The sequence below is a fragment of the Chinchilla lanigera genome, unplaced genomic scaffold (genome assembly GCF_000276665.1).
Source record: "Chinchilla lanigera isolate Chin_1 unplaced genomic scaffold, ChiLan1.0 scaffold00095, whole genome shotgun sequence".
NCBI lineage: Eukaryota > Metazoa > Chordata > Mammalia > Rodentia > Chinchillidae > Chinchilla > Chinchilla lanigera.
Genome location: NW_004955496.1, coordinates 5,619,784 through 5,640,352, shown reverse-complemented (window position 1 = coordinate 5,640,352; position 20,569 = coordinate 5,619,784). Strand labels below are relative to the sequence as shown.

The 20,569-nt window shown below is 39.0% G+C and overlaps 1 protein-coding gene across 3 annotated transcripts in view; it reads right to left on the bottom strand.

Annotated features, from left to right (window-relative positions):
- Positions 1–2,802: 2,802 nt before the first annotated feature.
- Positions 2,803–20,569, bottom strand: part of Slc9b1 (solute carrier family 9, subfamily B (NHA1, cation proton antiporter 1), member 1) — a 50,715-nt gene continuing 32,948 nt past the window's right edge. For 2 of the 3 annotated variants that reach the window (XM_005406240.2, XM_005406242.2), the window contains 5 exons: positions 17,790–17,896; positions 16,489–16,638; positions 8,172–8,280; positions 7,279–7,415; positions 2,803–3,661 (listed from right to left, as the gene is read on the bottom strand). In XM_005406240.2, the coding sequence (XP_005406297.1) occupies positions 3,446–3,661; positions 7,279–7,415; positions 8,172–8,280; positions 16,489–16,638; positions 17,790–17,896 (719 nt within the window). In that variant the 3' untranslated portion in view covers positions 2,803–3,445. The remainder of the gene's footprint in view (positions 3,662–7,278; positions 7,416–8,171; positions 8,281–16,488; positions 16,639–17,789; positions 17,897–20,569) is intronic. The other variant, XM_013505380.1, reaches the window with a different exon arrangement.

Genomic DNA, 20,569 nt, shown 5'->3' with positions numbered 1-20,569 from the left:
GTAATATTTTAAATACTATTATATATGACTAATTTACTTCATTACATTATAGTCAAAAGCTTTTGTAACTTCTGCATTTTAGAATATATTGAAATCTTGTTTTTTATATCATAATTACTTTTTTGAGTGCTTTGGACTTTAAAAAAATTACACAGAGCCAGGCATAGTGGCACATGCCTGTAATCCCAGCATTTGGGAGACTGAGACAGGAGGATCACTGCAAGCTCGAGACCAGCCTGGGCTACAGAGTGAGAGGATCACTGCAAGAGGATCACTGCAAGCTCAAGGCCAGCCTGAACTGCATAGCGAGACTCTGTCCCCAAAGGACAATAAATAAATAAATAAATAAATAAATTAAATTAAATAAAACAAAATGAACCCTTTTGCTCAGTGAAAGACACTGTCAGTGAAAATACAGTGGGCTGGGTGGAAACCTGTCCAGAACACACATCTGAGAGAGCCCTGGTATCCAAAATATACATTCAGAGAGCTCAGAATTACAAGACAATTAAGCAAATTAAAGAGAGACAAAAGATGTGAACGGACACCTCACTGCATTGGCTTTGCGCCACTGCAACGAGGTGTGTCCAGAGGCAGCCAACTTCCTAGCAGAAAGGTCGTGTAGCTCAGAGTCTATCCAGCATCCCCGTCAGCACGCTGCCTGGAGAGAACAGCGAACTCATGATGGTGTGGAAGAGAGGAAAGGGAGGGAAGGGAAGAAAGAGGAGGAGGAAGAGAACGAAGAACAGAGAGAGAGGTGGAGGAGGAGGCTAAGAAAGAGGAGGAAGACAAGTGGGGAGGAGGAAAAGAAGACAGAAGACAGCCAGCTGGCCAAGTCCCTCACTGCCTGGAGGACAGGCCTTCAAGGACCGAAGTTCCCCTCCAGCCCGCCCTGCAGCACCTCCTAAGGAGCAGCCAGCCACACCCGAGCTGGCGACATCCAGCCCCCAAGCCTGGCACTCACCCAAGCAGAGAGTTCAGGAGGGTTGGATGGAGACTCGGTTCTCCATCATCACCGGACGGCAGGCAGGTGAGCACTGCTGCTCGGGACGTCATGTCGTCCACTAAATGCAAGCCAAAGCGAGCAGCACCTGCAAGGCTGCTGGAGCGGACGTGGTCCTGTGAGGACAGGAGCGCAGCCTGGCGATACACAGGTATTCACACGAGCCTGCTGCACCGGGGTCTGCACAGCTGCAGTCCCGCCACACAACCTGTAGATGCGCGGTGCCCACCAGCACGGTGGACTCTGGTCTGCCAGGTAGCGCAAAGCACTGGACACTGCAGAGATGATGCTGAAGCAAGAATGCACACGATACCTTCACTCCTACTGTGACATGCAAGACACTGGTAAGAAGCCTGCGTAAGAACAGGGTGCTTGGGAAAGGCCCACCTGCTGAATGGGTCAGTGGTTTCTAAGGGCTCGGGGAGAGATGTACAGGCGCACAGTATCCTCTCGGCCAGGTGGCTGCTCACACCGAGCCCTCCCAGGCTGCCAGGGTGCTAGACCTCACCATGTCAGCCATGCCAGGTGCTGAGCTCCCAGTTACCCTGGACTGCCAGCTCCAGATCTAGGAAACCAGGAGTCCTGCGGACACAGCTGTCCTGACACATTGACAGCAACAGGGTCCATCCCGTTGGCTGCTGCTTGAGCCAGTTCTGTGGCTGGTTCTCAGTGGCATCATGGGGTTCCATGAGCTATGCACAGTGACCTGCTGTCCCCACCAAGGCCAGGACTGGCTGCTCAGTACGGGTGGCCACCTCTCCTGAGGAGCGCAGACAAATGGTGCTAATGATCACGTCCTGTTATTTCACCCATACCCCCTACCCTGCTGGTCAAAGCTCTGGCTCTGTTGGACATGAGGAACTCACAGCTCCTTCTCGCACCAGGGCTCCAGGGTCCTGTGGATTAAGGCGGATGCATTCAACCGGGGCCCCAGGCCCAGCAACCCCAGGCCCAGCGCTGGCAGGCAGTGAACACTGCCACAGGTGGCCGACTGTTCAAAGTGGGTCAGGAACCGTGAAGAAAACTTGTGCTTTATGAAGACAAATATCTAAACCTCAAAGACTTTAATATTATGGGGAAATTTGTCAACTATAAAATAAATTATAAAAAGAAAGGAAATAGTGAAGCTTATGTATTAAACAAACGTCATTTGGCAAACAGAATGTTTCCTGGGTTACTTATTGATTTAAACACAAAGAATCAACCCAAATAGTAAAATATAAAAATATACCAATGTTTTACAGGTTCTGGGAAAAAGAATTTTCAGCAGAATACAAAAACATAGCGCATTCTTTAACTTGTTTGTAATGCTTTAGTGCGGCAGAGTGAAACATGTCTGTTTTCAGTAACAGAATCAATTACTGAGCAAGATTAAGTTAGTCCCCAAGATGAATGCTATTACGCATCATAAACATACAAGAATAATAAAGAAAGTATAATTTCAATTTTAATTTTTTAGAGACAGGGTCACACTATGTAACCCCGGCTGGCCTTGAACTCACTATGTAGCTCAGGTTGGCTTCAAACTTGCAGTGATCCTCCTGTCTCAGCCTCCCAAGTGCTGGGATTATAGACTGTGATAGTCTCGCTTCAATAAAAATTCTTTAAACAGTGAAAAATGGATAAAGACATACCTGATAGTTTTACATTGGCACACAGATTTCCTCAGCCAGAATTGAGTAAAAAGTCTGTATTGCTAAGAAAAAACCTCCCACACTGACAGTCATCTGTTAATCTTTCATTTCTGCAGCCTGCCTTTTAATGCCTTGGTTTTAAATACCAATCAAAAATATACAGTATTTTTCCATTTGTGATTTTATTTTTGCAAATAAAAACTACAGATAATTTTTCATCTAAAAACTGTTTAAGCAGAGTTCCTTTCAAGTGTACTGCATTAGAAGTGTAAGGCTAATGGTGGCTCTTTTTCTTAACATTCATTCAGGTAGTCACTAAAATGAGAATTAAAAATTTATTTAGCTGACCCACTTGACGTTGCCTGTTAGTCCTAACACTTTTTTTTCTTTTTCGGATCAGTTTCTGAGGTGAACTAACGGGATGGGAGGGCTGTTCCTCTTGTCTGGAAATGCATGCTTCTTACCAGGTTCAACATTCACGTGTGCTTCTCTGTGTCATTTGGCTCGTTTACTTTTTATTATGCTTGGTCTGTATTATGACATCGAGTTCAGCCTTACTGACTCAACGTTCCCAGGACATTTACAGATTAGCTTTGTTCTTGAACTATGAAGACACTGAGCATTCATTTTAATGCTGTTTTATCAAATGCAGTTTGGAAGCAATACATCAGAGGAAAGCCCTGCGGATGAGCCAGGTATGTAGCGAGGTCTGGGTCCTGTGTACAACCTGCACGCACTTGTACCTTAGCCTTCCCTTGTCCTGAAAGAGAATCCATTAAGACCAGCAGGGGTGGGATGGCCATGACCTTCAGTGCCCCCTGTGTCCGGGCAAGGGCAGCTCCATCTTGCTTGGGTCACAGTGACGCGACAGGATCCTGGGCCCCAGGATGCCGATGAACAGTGCCCCGTTTGGGGCTGTGATCAGGATGGCTAAAAAGGCCACTGTCATCACGTCCTTTGAGTAGGCCACCAAGTGGGGCGCCTTGAGCCGCGCTGTCTCCAGAGCCAGGGGACCTAGGACGGCCTGTGATGGAGGCGGGGTGCGAAGCAAAATGCTAATCAGAGGTAATAGAGTCAAAGTAAACGTTCCTGTTAAAAGAAACAAAATCTAGTACTAAACTATTAGAGAAAGCCGAAAAGTGCTGAGCAGTCTGAGTTCTGCTTTTTCCAAGCAGACAGACCTGGAGGAAGGGATGAGTACTAGCACAGCCGCACAGGGCTGTCCCCCCAGGCTGGGCTCACTGTGCCCTGGCCTCAGAGTTCCAAGTGCGTAGGCACTGCTTGTCTGCTCTATGCTATCACCAGGTCAGCTGCCCAAGGCCCTGCACAACCCTGAGGGTTCTCAGTCTCTAGGCTTCCTTGCTCAGCTCATTTGTGTGTGTGTGTGTGTGTGTGTGTGTGTGTGTGTGTGGTGAGACAGAGAGAAAGAGAGAGGGAGAGAGAGGGAGGGAGAGACATAGCACCAAGCATAAGAGGACTGGAATCTGGCAAACTGAGTGTGAATTCTGTTTTTGCCACAGCTGGGTGAGTGATCTCTTAAAGGTGACTCAAGCTCTCTAACCTAATTCCTTGTGAAATCAACATACTACCTCACTGGCTATGCGTGAGGGTTAATACGAGAAGCCAATGAACACCTGGCACATAGTAGGTATTCAGATGGATGTGCATTCCTCTTTCTCCTCACCCACTCCTCACCCCTGCCAAGCGATGAATGCCTTTGAAGTCTTCATTTTAGAGTGACCACGCTCAGTCATACATTTTTTGCAAGGTGTTTGTATTATATTTATTTTAATGACATGAAACAAATTCCTTGCTAAACCTCTTTCTTCATATTAGCTACTCTAGGCAAAAAATTGCCTTAAAATTTTTAGGGATGAAATACAAATATATATATATTTCAGAGTTGCGAAGTATAGCAACAGCATGTTGGCTTACGGTCACTGTGACAAAATACCTGAGAAATAACGATGGAGTGAGATGGCATGAGAGAACTGGAGGGGAAGGGGCTGGGGACAAGATACAGTCCCTGAGGTCATGGCTTTATCCCCACTCCGCCAACTAGGCCCACGCTCCTCAGGGCCCATCATTTCCCAGTGACGCCATTATGTCACACGTGCAAAAGTGGGTTAATACGTGGCGGGGGGTTGGCCCCCAAGATCTAGTGACCTCCCATGAGCCTCGCTTCTGCACATACAGCAGCCTTTGGGGGGCCTTTCAGATCTGGACCATAATAGCCTGCTGATAGAAATATTACCTCTGATAAGGGACAATAAGGCAAGAGAGCCCTCAATTTAAGGTCAGCTTCCACATCCCAAATCAATGACTAGAGACAGGACAGCTTATTGTTCACTGAACATAAGCCAGCCAGAGTACAGGATGCTAGGGACAAAAGATAAACCAGGGAACAAACTACAAAGACTCTTCCAATTTAGAAAAGGGTTTAAACATGAACGTGTCAAAAATCACTCTTAGGGGATAATGATGGTAATAATGGTGATCCTAACAATACTACTTAGGCACTTCTAAAGCACTCATCATGCAGCAGGTACTGTTTTTCAAGCTTGACATTTAGGAACTCATTTAACCCTCCCGCAGACCCTCTCTGGGAACTTCTATTAGACGACAAATGAGTACCATGTAATGACTGAGATTTAGGATTCTTTCTTTAGCAGGATGCAATGAGCAAACTAATCTTAAATTTATGAACTAAATTCCTTACCCTTTTACGATGTCCCATTTGCTTACTCTAATGTTCACTGGTATTTCTAAATAGAGTTAAAAAAAAAAGAAGTCCAGCCAATTCTACTTTAGGAGCAGAGAACGGAGGAAGAGGACAAAGATGAGGAAAGTGTTAAATTTTGAATTTAAGATATTTGCTGATTCAATTCATAGGGAGGACACTATTATTATCTCTTGTGTTGTGACTTTACTGCATACATAATTAATTTTGGCCTGTAGTTACAGCTTGGTGGTAGTTTACCTAGCATACACAAGGCCCTGGCTTCAATTCTTAACAGTGAAGAAAAAAAAGCCTTTTGCAGTCCCTGCAACCAGCTTGATACTCTTTTCGGTGATGACACATGGCCTGGACTCAGCAGCAAGGATCAGGCAGAAAGAGAAAATACCATAGGACCCGGGTGAATGCGTGGTCTCTTTCCCAGGTTTCTTTTCTCCTGCTTAAGGGAAATCTGAATAAGAAAACAAAATTGCAAGTGTATTGCTGGAAGGAGGGAGAATAGGCAGATATTCCCTCTGTAGATTTACTATTCCCTACAACAGAGGTTAAAAACAAAAAGTCATTATTTCTATTTATTCAAAGGTAAGATAAAATGACAGCCTCGTTAACTGAGCACCCCCATGAGCCAGCAGTCGTTATAAGCACTTCACACGGATTATTTCATTTAACCCCTACAACACTGTGCTGCAGGAGCTGTAACTATACACTCTGCTGTAATATGAGAAAAAATGAGGCTTTAAGAGATGAAGTCATTTGCCTAAGGTTATAGGCAAGTAACACGGTATTCAAAACAGACAGTGTGATCCTATCAGTTTGCTTTCTTCACCATGATAATGGAGAATTTTGTTACATGGAAATTTATAAGCTTCTGTTTTGCAACTTGATAAAGAAAAGAATTCCAGGAAATGAAGGTGTGATACTAAGTTAGTTTAACAGTCAGTAACAATGTCTTTCAGTGGGAGAAGAGTATCACTGAAAAAGAGAACAAAACTACATTTCCTTTTTCATCCATCCATCCATCCATCCATCCATCCATCCATTCATCGATCCATCCATCCACCCATCCATCCATCCACTCACCCACCCCATCCATTCACTTTTGCAGGCTTGCAATGCATATTTACCCGCTGCCTGCCAGGCATTGTGTTAAATGCTGGGGAAAAGTAGTGAAACAAAAACAAAAAACAACAAAAACCACTGTCCTCCTTCCTATATAGTATCTTGGGGGGATTTAGTCACTAATCAAACAGCCATAAAAATAAATGTATAGAGCCAGGCATGGTGACGCACACCTATAATCCCAGCCCTTGGGAAGCTGAGCTGGAAAAGATCACTGTGTGTTTGAGGCTGGCCTGCGCTACTGAGAGAATTCAAGACCAGCTCAGACTACATAGTGAGACTGTCTCAAAAAAAACTACAATTAAAGACAACATTTACATATTCATGTGGTGGAGTGAGTGGCCGGATTAGGAAATGTATAGTTTAAAAATAAATGTCTCTACTTTAAAATCTTAACATTTAGCTCTATAATGTTTACCAAAATATAAAATTCCAATTTCCACATATATTATCATTTTATACTTTAGGAAAACAGAAACAATATTTGCATAAAATTAAAGAAGTATTTGTCACTAAAAGTACACTTTCAATTTTTAGGATAATTACTTTTAAAAGTGAGATTCTTTAAAAATTACATTACTTTCAATAAACAGTTACAATCAATCCAGCATTTCATTTATTTATTTATTTTTTGGTACCGGAAGTCAAACTCAGGACCTTGAGCTTGCCAGGCAGGTACTGTGCTGCTGAGCTATATCCCCGGCTGGAATAACATTTTTCTCTAAGAGTTAAAAAAAAAAAATCACCAAAACTAAAATTATTACAATGATTTAACATATTCTTACCTGGACTGTTGCTTTGGGCATCCACGATAGAGCAATAAATATTTTCTCCTTAAAAGTAAAACCAGCAAAACACATTAGTGCAAATGTGCTTAAAATTCGGACAAATACTGCCAAACAGAGGGTAACGACACAAGTGCCTACAACAGATAAAAACACATGTAAGCAATGAAGTATAATAGGAAGAAGTGTTTTTTTTATGCCTAGAAATATGATTTCTAGGCTGGGCGTGGTGGCGCACACCTGTAATCCCAGCATGCAAGAGACTGAAACGGGAGGATAGTTGCAAGTTCGAGACCAGACTGGGCTACAAAGTGAGCTCTAGGCCAGTCTGAATTGCATAGTGAGACCCTGTCTCAAAAAGACTAAATAAATGAATAAATAAAATTCCTGAAACGTGAAAGCATTTTAAGGCCGCTGCCTCTGTGTTTTTAAAGTAAAAAGAACAATGATAAAGAATGCAGATATGACTGAGGCGGGCACATAAGGTACCAATGACCTTGGGGTGGGACCGCTGTGACAGCTACAGAGACGACAGATGCTCAGTTGTGAAATGACAACTTCTGAATTGAATTTACTCAACTCTGAACTAGTATACTTTTGGAGAAACACTTAAAGGAAAGCGATAGCATCTGATGCTATCTAGTATTTCCCCTCAGAGAAGAATCTTAATCTCTTTCCTCAGATCACTCAGGAAGGTATTCAGGGCTCCTTCTGGTCAAACAAATGAGTAAACACACAAACAAACACAGGAAGAGCAAACGCAGTGTATTAACATGGAGTTTTTTAAAAAAGTAGTTTACAGCTACTTAAAATACTATAAGGTATTCATAGGTATTCACAGTTTTCCTAAGTATTTTTGAATCTTATACCTTCTGTGCTCTAATTATTCTTACCAATAGCATTTGATTCAAGGGATGAAACAGATACTTCTGATCCAACTAAGCCAAAAAGAAGAGGTTCAAAAATATCCCATGCATTTGTAATAAGTTTTTGGACTCTAATCTGAGGAAAAGAGAAATACATTTATAGTTATTTGTGGCTACATGAAGAGAAGTGCACTTAAAAGTCGTGTTTAACATTTAATAGCCAAGATATTTTATTTTTATGAGAAATGTTACAACCTAATTAATAAAAATGGAGTAGGCCAATCCTTTATTCAAATATTTATATAGAGTGCAAAGCCAGCTTCAAAAAAATTTATGTAGAATTTGATGAAAAGAAAGCCACAAAGCTATTAAACACATAGTATTAGTATTAGGTCATTAAGTCACAGAATACGAGAGGTCTTCAGCATTCCTGCAGTATCCAGTAAGAGTTCCAGCTTGTGTTTGTGAGGTAACTAAACAGAGACAGGAGCCCATCCTGCTTGCTGAGAACACACAAGGTCATGCGCACATTGGGTGGGCGGAGCTCCTGCAAGGCAACTGGGAAGACCCACACTAAATTATCTCCGAACCCAATGCTAGGAAAGTGAACCTGAGATGTCGCAGGCTACTATGAAAACAATAATGGCAACAAGAACCTTCTCGTAGTCTGTTAGGCCTACTCACAAAGGACTCAGGTTGATTACTTCAAATTATTTTTCCTTAAATCTAAACCAAGAAATGTATACTGGATTCTTCTGTGGTTGCCTGTCCAGCTCTGCCTTCAGGGATGCATCTCTCTCAGTGTCATTTTACAGTTCAAAGGGAAATGACAGGGAAACCCCTATGGCATAACAGTACTCCGGCTTTTCTCCAGGAATTGGTATGAGATTTTAGTCTCCATCTGGGCTTCTTGTTCATTACAGATACATAAGAACTTTGATGTCCATTGCTTGGGGCATAAACTGCTTTTGTAATTAGTCCCTTGAAGACTGGATTTTCTGATTGCCATTTAGAAAAGTTTTAAAAAGGGGAAAAAAAGGAAAACAATATTGTCACTTCTTTATGGCATACTGTCCTATTTGTTACTTTTAATCTTTAAAACCCATTTATTATTATTTCTTTTATACTAGTTTTGATTTTATTTCAATTGAATTTAGTGAATTAGTAACCACTTAATTAGTTTTATAATCATGATTATATTGGAATACTACACAAAATGCTAGAGTTTTGGGTAGGGAATTTCTCAAGCAGGTTCTAAAATTAATCTAAGAAAGAATATGGGGGCCAGGCATGGTGGTACACACCTGTAATCCCAGAACACAGGAGGCTGAGGTAGGAGGACTGCTGTGCGTCCAAGGCCAGTGTGGGCTGCATATGAGTTCAAGGTCAGAGCTAAACTACACAGCAAGACCCTGTCTCAAAAAAGCAAAACTACAACCAAACAACAACATCAACAAAACAAAACTACAACCAAACAACAAAAAACTACAACCAACCAACATCAACAAAACTACAACCAAACAACAAAAAACCTACAACCAACCAACATCAACAAAACTACAACCAAACAACAACAAAACTACAACCAACCAACATCAACAAAACAAGACAAACCTACAACCAAACAACAACAACAACAAGTAAAATGAGGGGGCAGCTTCTATCTTGTATTTATTTTGTGATACAAAACTGTACTGATTAAAAACAGAGTAGTACTGCCATAGAAATACAAAGGTAAGTAAAATTAATAGGATAAGTAGAATATATAGGAATCTATATATGTATGTGTGAGAATTTAGCTTATGTTAAAAGAAGCATCCAAAACAACTGTAATATATGTATAAATAATTCACTGAAAATTACTAATTTATATGGACATATATGAAGGTACATTATCTATTATAAGTCTATATGTGTGTATGAATACACATACACATGTGTACATATATCTGGAAGTAAGGACTTCACAACATTCACAGAAATTCCAGATGAATTAAAGAACTAAATGCCAAAACATATAAACAAAAAATACTAAAATCACTGTATTCTGCAATTATCCTTTAAAACTGAAAGAGAAATAAAAACCTCCCATGACAAAAAGAATCTTAAGAAATTCATGACTCCTAAGCCAGCACTGCAGAAAATACTTGAGGGAATTCTAAACAGAGAGTGAGCCTAACATCAACGAAAGCCCTAAGGAAAGGATACATCTAACTGGGAGAGCAGTTAAATGAAAGTAAAACAGAATGGAATCAGTACTGAAAAAATAATATGATAGGAATCAGCAAATACTTTTTAATAATAGTGCTCAATATACACGGACTCAACTTCCCATTCAAAAGACACAGATGAGCAGATTAGGTCAAAAAGCAAAACCCAACTATAGTACATGGCACCCATAAGAGACACCATCTCATCCACAAAGAAAGACATACACTGAAAGTGAAGGGATGGAAAACAATACAGCTGAGCCCCAAAGCACGCAGGAGTGGTTATCTTAATCTCAGTCAAAGTGAATTTCACGCCAAAATTGATCAGAAGAAACAAAGTCACTACGAAATGTAAAGGGAACAATTCAATGGGAAGAGATAACAATTATAAATATTTATGCACTGAATATGCACCAGATTTCATAAAACAAACAAAAATCACTTGACATATAGTGACAGACTCCAAAACGATCATAGAGGGAAATTTTAATACTCTACTCTCACAAATAGGTCAAGCAAACAAAAACTCAACCAAGAAATACCAGAATAGAATATACCATTGAACAAACGGGACTTACCAGATATCTACAGAGTGTTTCATCCAGTAACATCAGAATACATCTTCTTGACAGCAGTTCATGGAACTGTCTCCAAAATATACCATACCTCAGGCCATAATTCACATTTAAATTAAAGCAAGAATGAGTCAAAATAATCTCTTGCAGTCATTCTATCATTTCCCAAGAGAAGCAAACTGGAAATCAACAGCAAAACAAGCCACAGAATCCGTGGAAACACATGCACAGTAAATTATACACTCTGGAATAATCAATGATCACTGAAGAGATCAGGCAGAAAATGAAAATGTCCCTAGAATCAAATGACAATGGCAATACAACATTCCAGAAACTGTGGGCCACAAAGCAGTTTTAGGAACCATGAATAGCCATGCATGCTTACATTACAAAAAACAGAGAATGATCTCTAATAACCTAGTGATGCATCTCAAGGTCCTAGAAAAACAAAAGCAAGCCAAATCCAAAACCTGTAGAAGGAAAGAAATCATAAAGACAAGAGCTGAATTAGGACAATAAACCACACAGAGTCAGTGAATCAAAGAGCTGATTATTTGAAAGGACAAATGAGAGCAATGCAATCTTAGCCAGGTTTACCTAAAAAAGGAGACAAAGACACAGCTCAAGGAAGTCAGAAATGAGAAAGGTGAGATCACAGCAGACACCCCTGAAATCCAGAGGATGATAAGCAGCTTAATTTTGAAAACTGCTATTCCAACAAATTGAGAACCTAGAAGAAACGGATAAATTCCTAGATGCATAAGGTTGACCAGGATTGAACCAAGAAGATACAACAATCCTGAATAGATCAGTAACAGACAATGACACTGAAGCAGTATTAAAAAACCTACCAACTAAGAAAAGCCCAGAACCCCATGGGTTCACTGCTAAATTTTACCAGAACTATAGCACAGAACTAACACCAAATACTCCTTAATATTTTTAAAAAAATTTATTTTAAAGAAAAAGAAACAAAAAAAATATAAACAAAAAACCAAAATTCCAAAACAATATGATAGGAGGGTAACAATGGTCAACACATTGCATATTGTTATCTTCAAATCAGTTACTCAGAGTACAAGATATCAGCATTTAATTGCCCAAACAATATTAGCACAAATCTATCTCTTCCACAAAATGAGAGAAATTAGCAGTATAATTATCTTAACTTTTATATATACTTACATATATATATATTTTTTTCCCTTTGCTTTTCCTTCTTTTTTCCCATTCCCCTAAACCAGTTTCTCTTTTCTTTTGAAGTTTCTTCCCATTTTACAATATCTATTGTACATTTTGGATCACATTTACTTTTTCAGCTTCTCACATTAGAGAGACAATATGATATTTACACATTTGCATCTGGTTTATTTCACTTATGAGTATGGTCTCAAATTGCATCCATTTACCTATAAAAGTCTCCAGTTTATCCTTCTTTATGGCTGAGTAGTACTCCATTATATAAAAAGACCACATCTTTTTTATTCATTCTTTGGTTGATGGGCATTTGGGTTGTTCCCAAGATTTAACTATTACAAATTGTGCCACTATAAACATGGATGCACATATATCTCTGTAGTACGATACTTTTAATTTTTTCTGGGAAGATACCTAGAAGGGGAATAGCTGGGTCAAATGGGACCTGCAATCCTAGCTTAAACTCTTAATGAAACTGGAAGTAGCAGAACAGTGCCACACTCATTCTATGAAGCCAGCATTGCCCTGATGCCAAAACCAGACAAGGACTAACAATAACAACAACAACACCACCACAAAACTATAGGCCAATATCCTTGATGACCATAGATGCAAAACTCTTCAACAAGATACTTACAAACAGAGAGCAACAAATCATTACAAAGATCAAATATCATGACCAAGGTTAGCTTCATCCTAGGGCTGCAAGGATGGTAGAGCATATGTAAATTAATAAATGTGATATGCCACATAAATAGAAGTAAGGATAAAATGACATGGTCTTCTCTATAGATACATAAAAAGCCTTTGACAAACCAACATCCATTCAGGATAAAACACTGATGAAAGTAGTTAAAGAATGATCTTAGTGCTAACTGATAAAGACCATTTATGACAAATCCACAGCCAATATCATACTAAATGGGGAAAAACTGAAAACATTCCCTTGAAAATCATGAACAAGACAAGGGTGTGCAATCTCACCACTTCTGCTCAATAGGTAAATGAAATTTTAAGCAGAACAATCAAGCAAGAGAAAGAAAGAAAAGAGATGTGAATAGAAAAGGAAGCGGTCAAACTATTATTATTTGCAGATGGTATGAACCTTTCTTTACCTGTGAGACACCAGAACTCCACCTGAAGAATGACAGCTAATAAACTAATTCAGCAAAGTGGCAGAATACAAGATCAACACATGAAAATGAAGAGAATTCTTGTACACCAGTAATAAACTCACCAAGAAGGAAATCAGGAGAGCAATCCCTTTCATTGTAGACTGAAAAATTAAATACCTAGGAATCAACCTAAGCTAGAGGTAAAAGACCTCTATAATGAGAAGTATGGTACTCTGAAGAAAGAGACTGAAGAAGACACTGGAAAATGAAGACATCATCCTATTCCCAGGTAGACAGAATCAATTTTGCCAAAGCCATACTATCAAGAATGGCATATGGGTTTAATGCAATCAGAATACCAACAGCATTACTCATAGAACTAGAAAAAATACTAAAATTTATATGGAACCAGAAGAGACCAAGAACATCAAAACGATCTTGAGTGAAAAGAGCAAAACAGGGGGCACTACAGTTCTAGATTTTAAATTATACTATACAGCTACAGTAAGAAAAACAGCATAGTACTGTCACAAAAATAGACACATAGACCAATGGAATAGAATAGCAGACACGGCAACAGACTTATACACCTCTAACCATCTACAGTCTTTGACAAAAGGGCTAAAAAACAAATGCTGGAGAAAAAATTGCCTTTCCAACAAATCGTGCTAGGAAAACAGGTTATCCACATGCAGAAGAATGAAACTAGATATGTCTCTCTCACTCTGTACTAAGATGAAAATGCAAGAAAGATGCAGGTATAAAAACAGAAATATTAAATTTCCTGAAAGATACAATAAGAAAAACACTTGAAGACACAGGCATAGGCAAGGATTTCCTGAACAGAACCCCAGTTGTTCAAGAAATAATACCATAGGTCAACATATGGAATTATGTCAAAGTTAAAGACCAGCACAGCAAAGGGAACAATCAACAGAGTGAAGAGAAACCTTTGGAGTGGGAAAAAAATTTTGCCAGCTACTCTTAGAGAACTAGTATCTAGATATATAAAGAACTAAACAAACAAAAAACCAAAAAACCCACAGCACCCTCACATAAAAAATGGGCAATTCAAATGAATAGATACTACTCAAAAGAAGAGGTACAAATGGCCAATAGGTACATTAAAAAATGTTCAGCATCTTTGGCTATTAGGGAAACACAAATCAAAACACTAGAGTCTATTTTATCCTTGTCAGAATGTCTATCATTAAGGACTAAGTACAATAAATACTGGTGAGGATATGGGGAAAAGAAACCTTTCTACATGTAAACTAGTACAACCACTATGGAAATCAGTGTGGAGATTCCTCAAAGAACTAAAAATAGAAATTCCATTTGACCCAGCTATCTCTATCCTGGGTATCTTCCTGAAAGAGTTAAAGATGTATATTAAAGTGATATGTGCATATCCATGTTTATATCAGCAGTATTCACAATAGCTAGACCTTAGAAACAGCCTATATACCCATCAACAGATGAATGGATGTAGAGAAAATGTGGTATATATGAAAAAAGAAGTATTACTCAGTTATAAAGATAAATCTGAGTAATTTGAAGGAAAATGGATGGATCTTAAAACCATAATATTAAGCAAAATTAATCAGATACATAAGTTTAAATATCACATGGTTTCTCTTATATGAGAGCCCCAACATATAAATAACTTAAAGAGCAAAATAAAGGAGAGAAGGGCTGGGGATACAGCTCAGTGGCAAAAGCACCTGCCTGGCAAGCACAAGATCCTGAGTTTGATTTCCTGGTACAAACAAAACAAAACAAAACAAAACAAAACAAAACAAAACAAAACAAAAACACCAAAAAAACCAAAATAAAACAAAAAACCAAAAATAAACCAAAATAAAGGAGAGATAGTACAAAATAGAGAGGCAGATTTTTTGTTTTTGAAAATGAGTAAAGGGATCTGGGGGAGGGGAGAAAGGAGTAGGGCAGTAGTGGCAAACTTATGGCATGTATGCCACAGTGGGCTGTTTGTATCACTGAAAACTCTAAAAGTTCACCATCACTGGGATAGGGGATTAAAAATGTTAAAGATACAACAAATTTATCTATCTATCTATCTATCTATCTATCTATCTATCTATCTATCTATTTATCTATCATCTAATTCATATATATATTCCCTACAATAAATGTTACTTTTATATATCACAAACACATACTAATAAAAAACTATCAAAGTTTTAGACGGCAGTATAAAAAATAGTATATCTTCATAACATTCATAATGTTAAAATCTTGGATGAGGAAGTCTTTCTTAAACAAAACACAGAGTCCAAAATCAAAAAGGAAAACCTGATAGGTTTGGCTATAGGAAACTTTATTTCATACACAACTTCATACAAGTGATACCATACACAAAGTTGAAGATAAGCAAAAATTATATGCAACACATGTTATTATATATACATATATCTGTATGCTATATATATATGATATATATTTATATAAGTATCAGTAGCCATAACATAAAAAGAAACTATAAATTAGAAACAAAAAAGCAAATACACGAATAGGAATGGACAAAGAATACCAATTTAAAAAGAATATGAAGAAGCTTAGTTCACTACTAATCAGAGAAATATGAAAAGGAAAAAAAGTGTTATGTAGTGTCTTACCCAGGTGACTAAAAAAAAATAGAACCACTTAAGATATTAAGACATTCTCCTATGTTGTTTGCAGAATAATGAAAATTTTTTGAAGTAATAATTTGGCAGTACTTATCAAAATAAAAACAAACTATCTCTTAACCCATAAATTCTACTCTAGGCAACTACTTCTAAGAAATATGTGTAAAAGACACATGAATAAGACTATTCATAACAGCACCTTTTTTGTTAAAAATGGAAAAAATCTAAATGTCTACAGATGGTTGGTTAGAAGAAATAATTAATTTTGGGAAGGGAGTTACACATTTAGGAATGATGTAGGATGAAGGAATCTTCTGCATTTTATTGTTTTAATATTTTATGAAACTATTTCCATGGATGAACTGTATAACTAAAATTTTAATGAGTGAAGTAATTCTATTACTAAGTTATATAATCATATTACATAAAATTTATGAAAAAAGAGAAGCTTGATGTAATGACTATTTCTGAATGCATTTTGGTATATTTCTAAGTACTTTTCTTAAATATTTTAGTGCTTTGACTGATACATACAGTTCCATGACCATGATATATATATATATGGTAAGTTATTTTATCTTTTAAAAAATATTCACCTTGTCCTTGGTCCATTTTAACCCTGCTGTGAAACATAACACTAGCGTGAATAATCCTCCAGCTCCATGTAAACCAATATGCTGGCTGCCTAGTACAGCAGAAACAGACATACTCAAAATAAGGAATGCTCTCTTCATTGGAACTTTTTCCTAGAAATAGATATTTAGAAATTGGTTTACATTAAATATGTAAGAGTTAGCATCATCTATCATTTTTTTTGACCTTTTGCTAACATGTCCCTCAATATGTTAGGGTCTAAAATGTTGATTTTCTTCCTAAGTGTTTCAGCAAACTTGATTTCTAGTAATAAAATTTACAAATATTAAACTTTCCTTTACTGATATATATATATATAACTGATACCAATCAATAAAATGGCTATAATATTTTAACTGAAAGTGAAGGGGAGATTCATATAATCTTCAGTTTTATAGAAGCTATCCACCAAAGTTTTTAAAATAAATTCTTAATATCTCTTTAGTCAAAGTAATTGTTACAGGTAAAAGGTGGAAGGTATCAAAATACAATAGTAATGGTATATCCTTTAGAGCAGGAAAGTGTTAATTTTAATAATGCTGACTCTGTCAAAGAAGAGCAGGAACAAATTTATGTCAAAAAATGTACAGATAAATGGGAAGCTATCTTTTTCCAAAAATGTTCAAGGGAAACTTTGGGGGAAAAAAAGATTAGGAAAAATTGTCAGACTTAATAGGCAATCTAGTGGAGAAGGTGGGGGCAGAATGAAGAGAGATGCTCAGATTTAAATACATTTTCCTTATTTGACAAATTAAGAAGCAGAGACATTAGTCAAGGCATTGTCAACCTGTACAAAGCATGACTGTGCTCGGGCATGGAGGGCTCCTTGAGGGGAGAGGGTTAAGTGTGGAATTTAACATTTCACAGATGTCTCCAAAGTTCAACTCTTGGAAAGAAATGTCTAATGTTACATGCTGTGGTTTGGATGCTGTTGGAGGCGTGGTTCTCAGGTAGAGGCACTGGGGAGACCTTGTGGGAGGTCCTGGGGCTACTGGGGGCATGCTCCCTGGGGGACAGTGGGATGCCGGGTCCTTTCTCTCTCTTTTGCTGCCTGGCTCCTAATGTTAATGGATTTGTTCTGCTGCATACTTCTGCCATGATATAGGCCCATGATGACGGGCCAGTTGATCATGGAATGGAACCTTCAAACTGTGAGCCAAAGTAAACCTCCACACTTATAAGTTAACTATCTCAGGTTGTTCATTGTGGTGATGGAAAACTAACATCCTGCAGTTCTACAGAATACATAAATTTTTAAATTTACCTGATCTTCACTTGGAAAATACTGAATAAAAACTCCGAAAACAGTTCCTACCAGCACACCAACAAGTACGTCCCATAAAGTTGTTAGGACGTTATGAAGTATGCTACCTGTGAGAGCACATAGAAAAAGATACTTTTCACAGAGAAATATTTGCACATCAGAAAATCAAATCTATGTAGTTTATGAAGAAAAGTAACATTGTGTAGAACAAATAAATAAATTGGACCTTTAACAGTGATACATATAAAAATGTATTGGGATCTAATTGAAATTAAATGCCTACTCTCAAATAATTTAAAATATACACAAAACTCAGAAATTCCCATTGTTTGGGTCAGAAAACAAGTAAGTGACAAGCCACAGTGTACACCTCTTGCACGCTCACCTGTGAGACCAAGTGGGGTGGAAAATGGGGAGAAAACGACAGGGAAGACCATGGCTCTTGACATGTAGCCAGTAGGGCTATATGAACAGTTCTTCGCTGATGTGCTACTGTGCAAAATAACAACAATAACAGCAGAGTAAGATAATTTTACTCCAGGGTTGAGCCTAGAAAGAGCCAAGGAGCAACTGAGTTTCCAATACCTATTTTATCTATAGCTATTAGGTATTCATATTTGTAGTTCACAGTAGTAAGTAAAAAAATGACAAACAACTCTGATCCTCAGTTACAAAAAAAAAGTTCATTTCTGCTCTGGGTATCGGACTCGCCGAGGCAGCAGTGGCAGATCTATGGCTCAATGGCACAGGGGGCACCCACAGCCCTCTCTGCACTTGAGCCAAATTGCCCCAGTATTGTCCCTGCAGCCTAACATTCAGGTTTAATCGCAGTGTTGGCACTTTGATAAAAAAAGTAGGTTTTGGGTTGCAGTTTGGGCACTCGTATCTAAAAGGTTCACCATCACTACCCTAAAGGATGTATACATTTTAGGATTTTTTTCATTAAAAATCATAGAAAGAGTGGTGTCAGCAAGATGGTGGAATGAGAAGCCCAAACCCTGACCACCTACAGACTAGAGCAAGCACCAGCATGCGGTCCAAAGGCTCAGGGCAGCACCGCAGGCCACGGAGACGTGCAGCAGTCCAGGTGCGTGCAAGGCCAGGACGTGTGACATGGACGGTGGGAGCAGCTGCTACATGGTGCCTGTCAGGGTCCTTCCCTAAGCTGGCACAGGCTGGCAAAACTGAGGAGAACACCGGACCTGCCACTTCTCCATCAGGAGGAGACCAGGAGAAAGGAGCACTTTTTGGAAGTTCCCCAAGGCACTAGTCTCTCCATCCCCGTCTCCCAACCTGTGTACTGTGAATACCAGAGAGCTGCTGAGAACAAACAATAGGTCAGAGACGGCTCCAAACTCAGGGAGCCTGCAGTGTACAGACAACAGGGAGCAAAAGCTCCACAGAAAGGCCCTGAGAAACCTATCTGAATGGAGTGCATGCATGAGCCTGGAGCGGTCACAACTACAGCACCCAGAGGCTGGCCATGGTCAGTCAATAGCACAGCATCAGCCAGTAAAGACTGGCAGGAGAGGCAGTCTTCTTAAATGCCAAACCCCCGAATAAAGAGTCATAGCACACACACAGAAACAGGACACAGGACCAATGCAAAGGAGCAACTAACTCTCCAGAAACTGACCCTAAGGAAATGGACACTTGTGAAATTGACGAAGATTTCAAAATAAGGCTAAAGGAGGTAGCTTAGTTGTAGAGCTGTCTACCATACCTTAGGCCCTGGCTTCAAGCCTTAGCACTGTAAAACAAACAAACAATAAAACAAATAAATAAAAATATCTTAAGCCCTGTATGAACAAGAAGGTCAACTATATAAAATCAGGGAATGACACATGAACAAAATGAGAATATCAACAGAGATGGTAACTCCATATAAAAAATACAGAAACTCTAAAACTGACAAGTACAATATTAAAGTTGAAAATTTCAGCAGAGGAAATTGATAGTAGGCTGCATTAAGCACAAGACAGATGCAGTGAAATGGAAGATAGTTTATTTGTGCAGAGCCTCGGGCCTTACAGGCTGCCATTGGGCAGACCAGTGTATGCATGGTGGTACGTCAGAAGGGAAGAGAGACGAAGAATGGCCCCATGCTTCCCAAATGTGAGGAAGAAACGGACATGGAAGAAACCTCAAAGAAACTAACTGGGATAAACCAAGAGACCTAAAAACAAGGCACTGGCACCAAACCGTCAAAGTCAAAGGCGAACAGGGTTCTTGAAGGCAGCAGAACAAAGCACCTTGCTTCACATGGGAACTTCCACGAGATGGCTGCAGAGTTAGCAGACAATGCCCTACAGGCCTCATGGGGTGGGTAATGTACCCAGGGTCCTGGACAAAGATAACCCTGCCAACCAAGAGCAAGACACTCAGCAAATCCAATCCATCTTCCAGAAACAAAAGGGAAACAAAGTCTTCCACAGATTCGTGAAAGCTGAATGAGTTCAGCACTGGGCCTGCCTTCCAGGTGTGAGGCAGTACTTATGGGACAACACACACAAGTGTACAAAACACAAGCTTTTATTTTAAAGGTAAACATACAGACAATTATAGAATTTTGCAATACTTTTAGGGTGGTAAGTGAAGAACTTTTAATGCAAGTATGGAATTTATTTCTTTTTAAGTTTTTGTTTTTTGTTTGTTTTTTTTTGTACTGGGGATTGAACTCAGGACCTTGTGCTTCACAGGCAGGCTCTCTGAGCTATATTGCCAGCCCACAAGTATGGAATTTAAAAGATAAAGTAAAAATAAATTTAACCAAGTGAGCA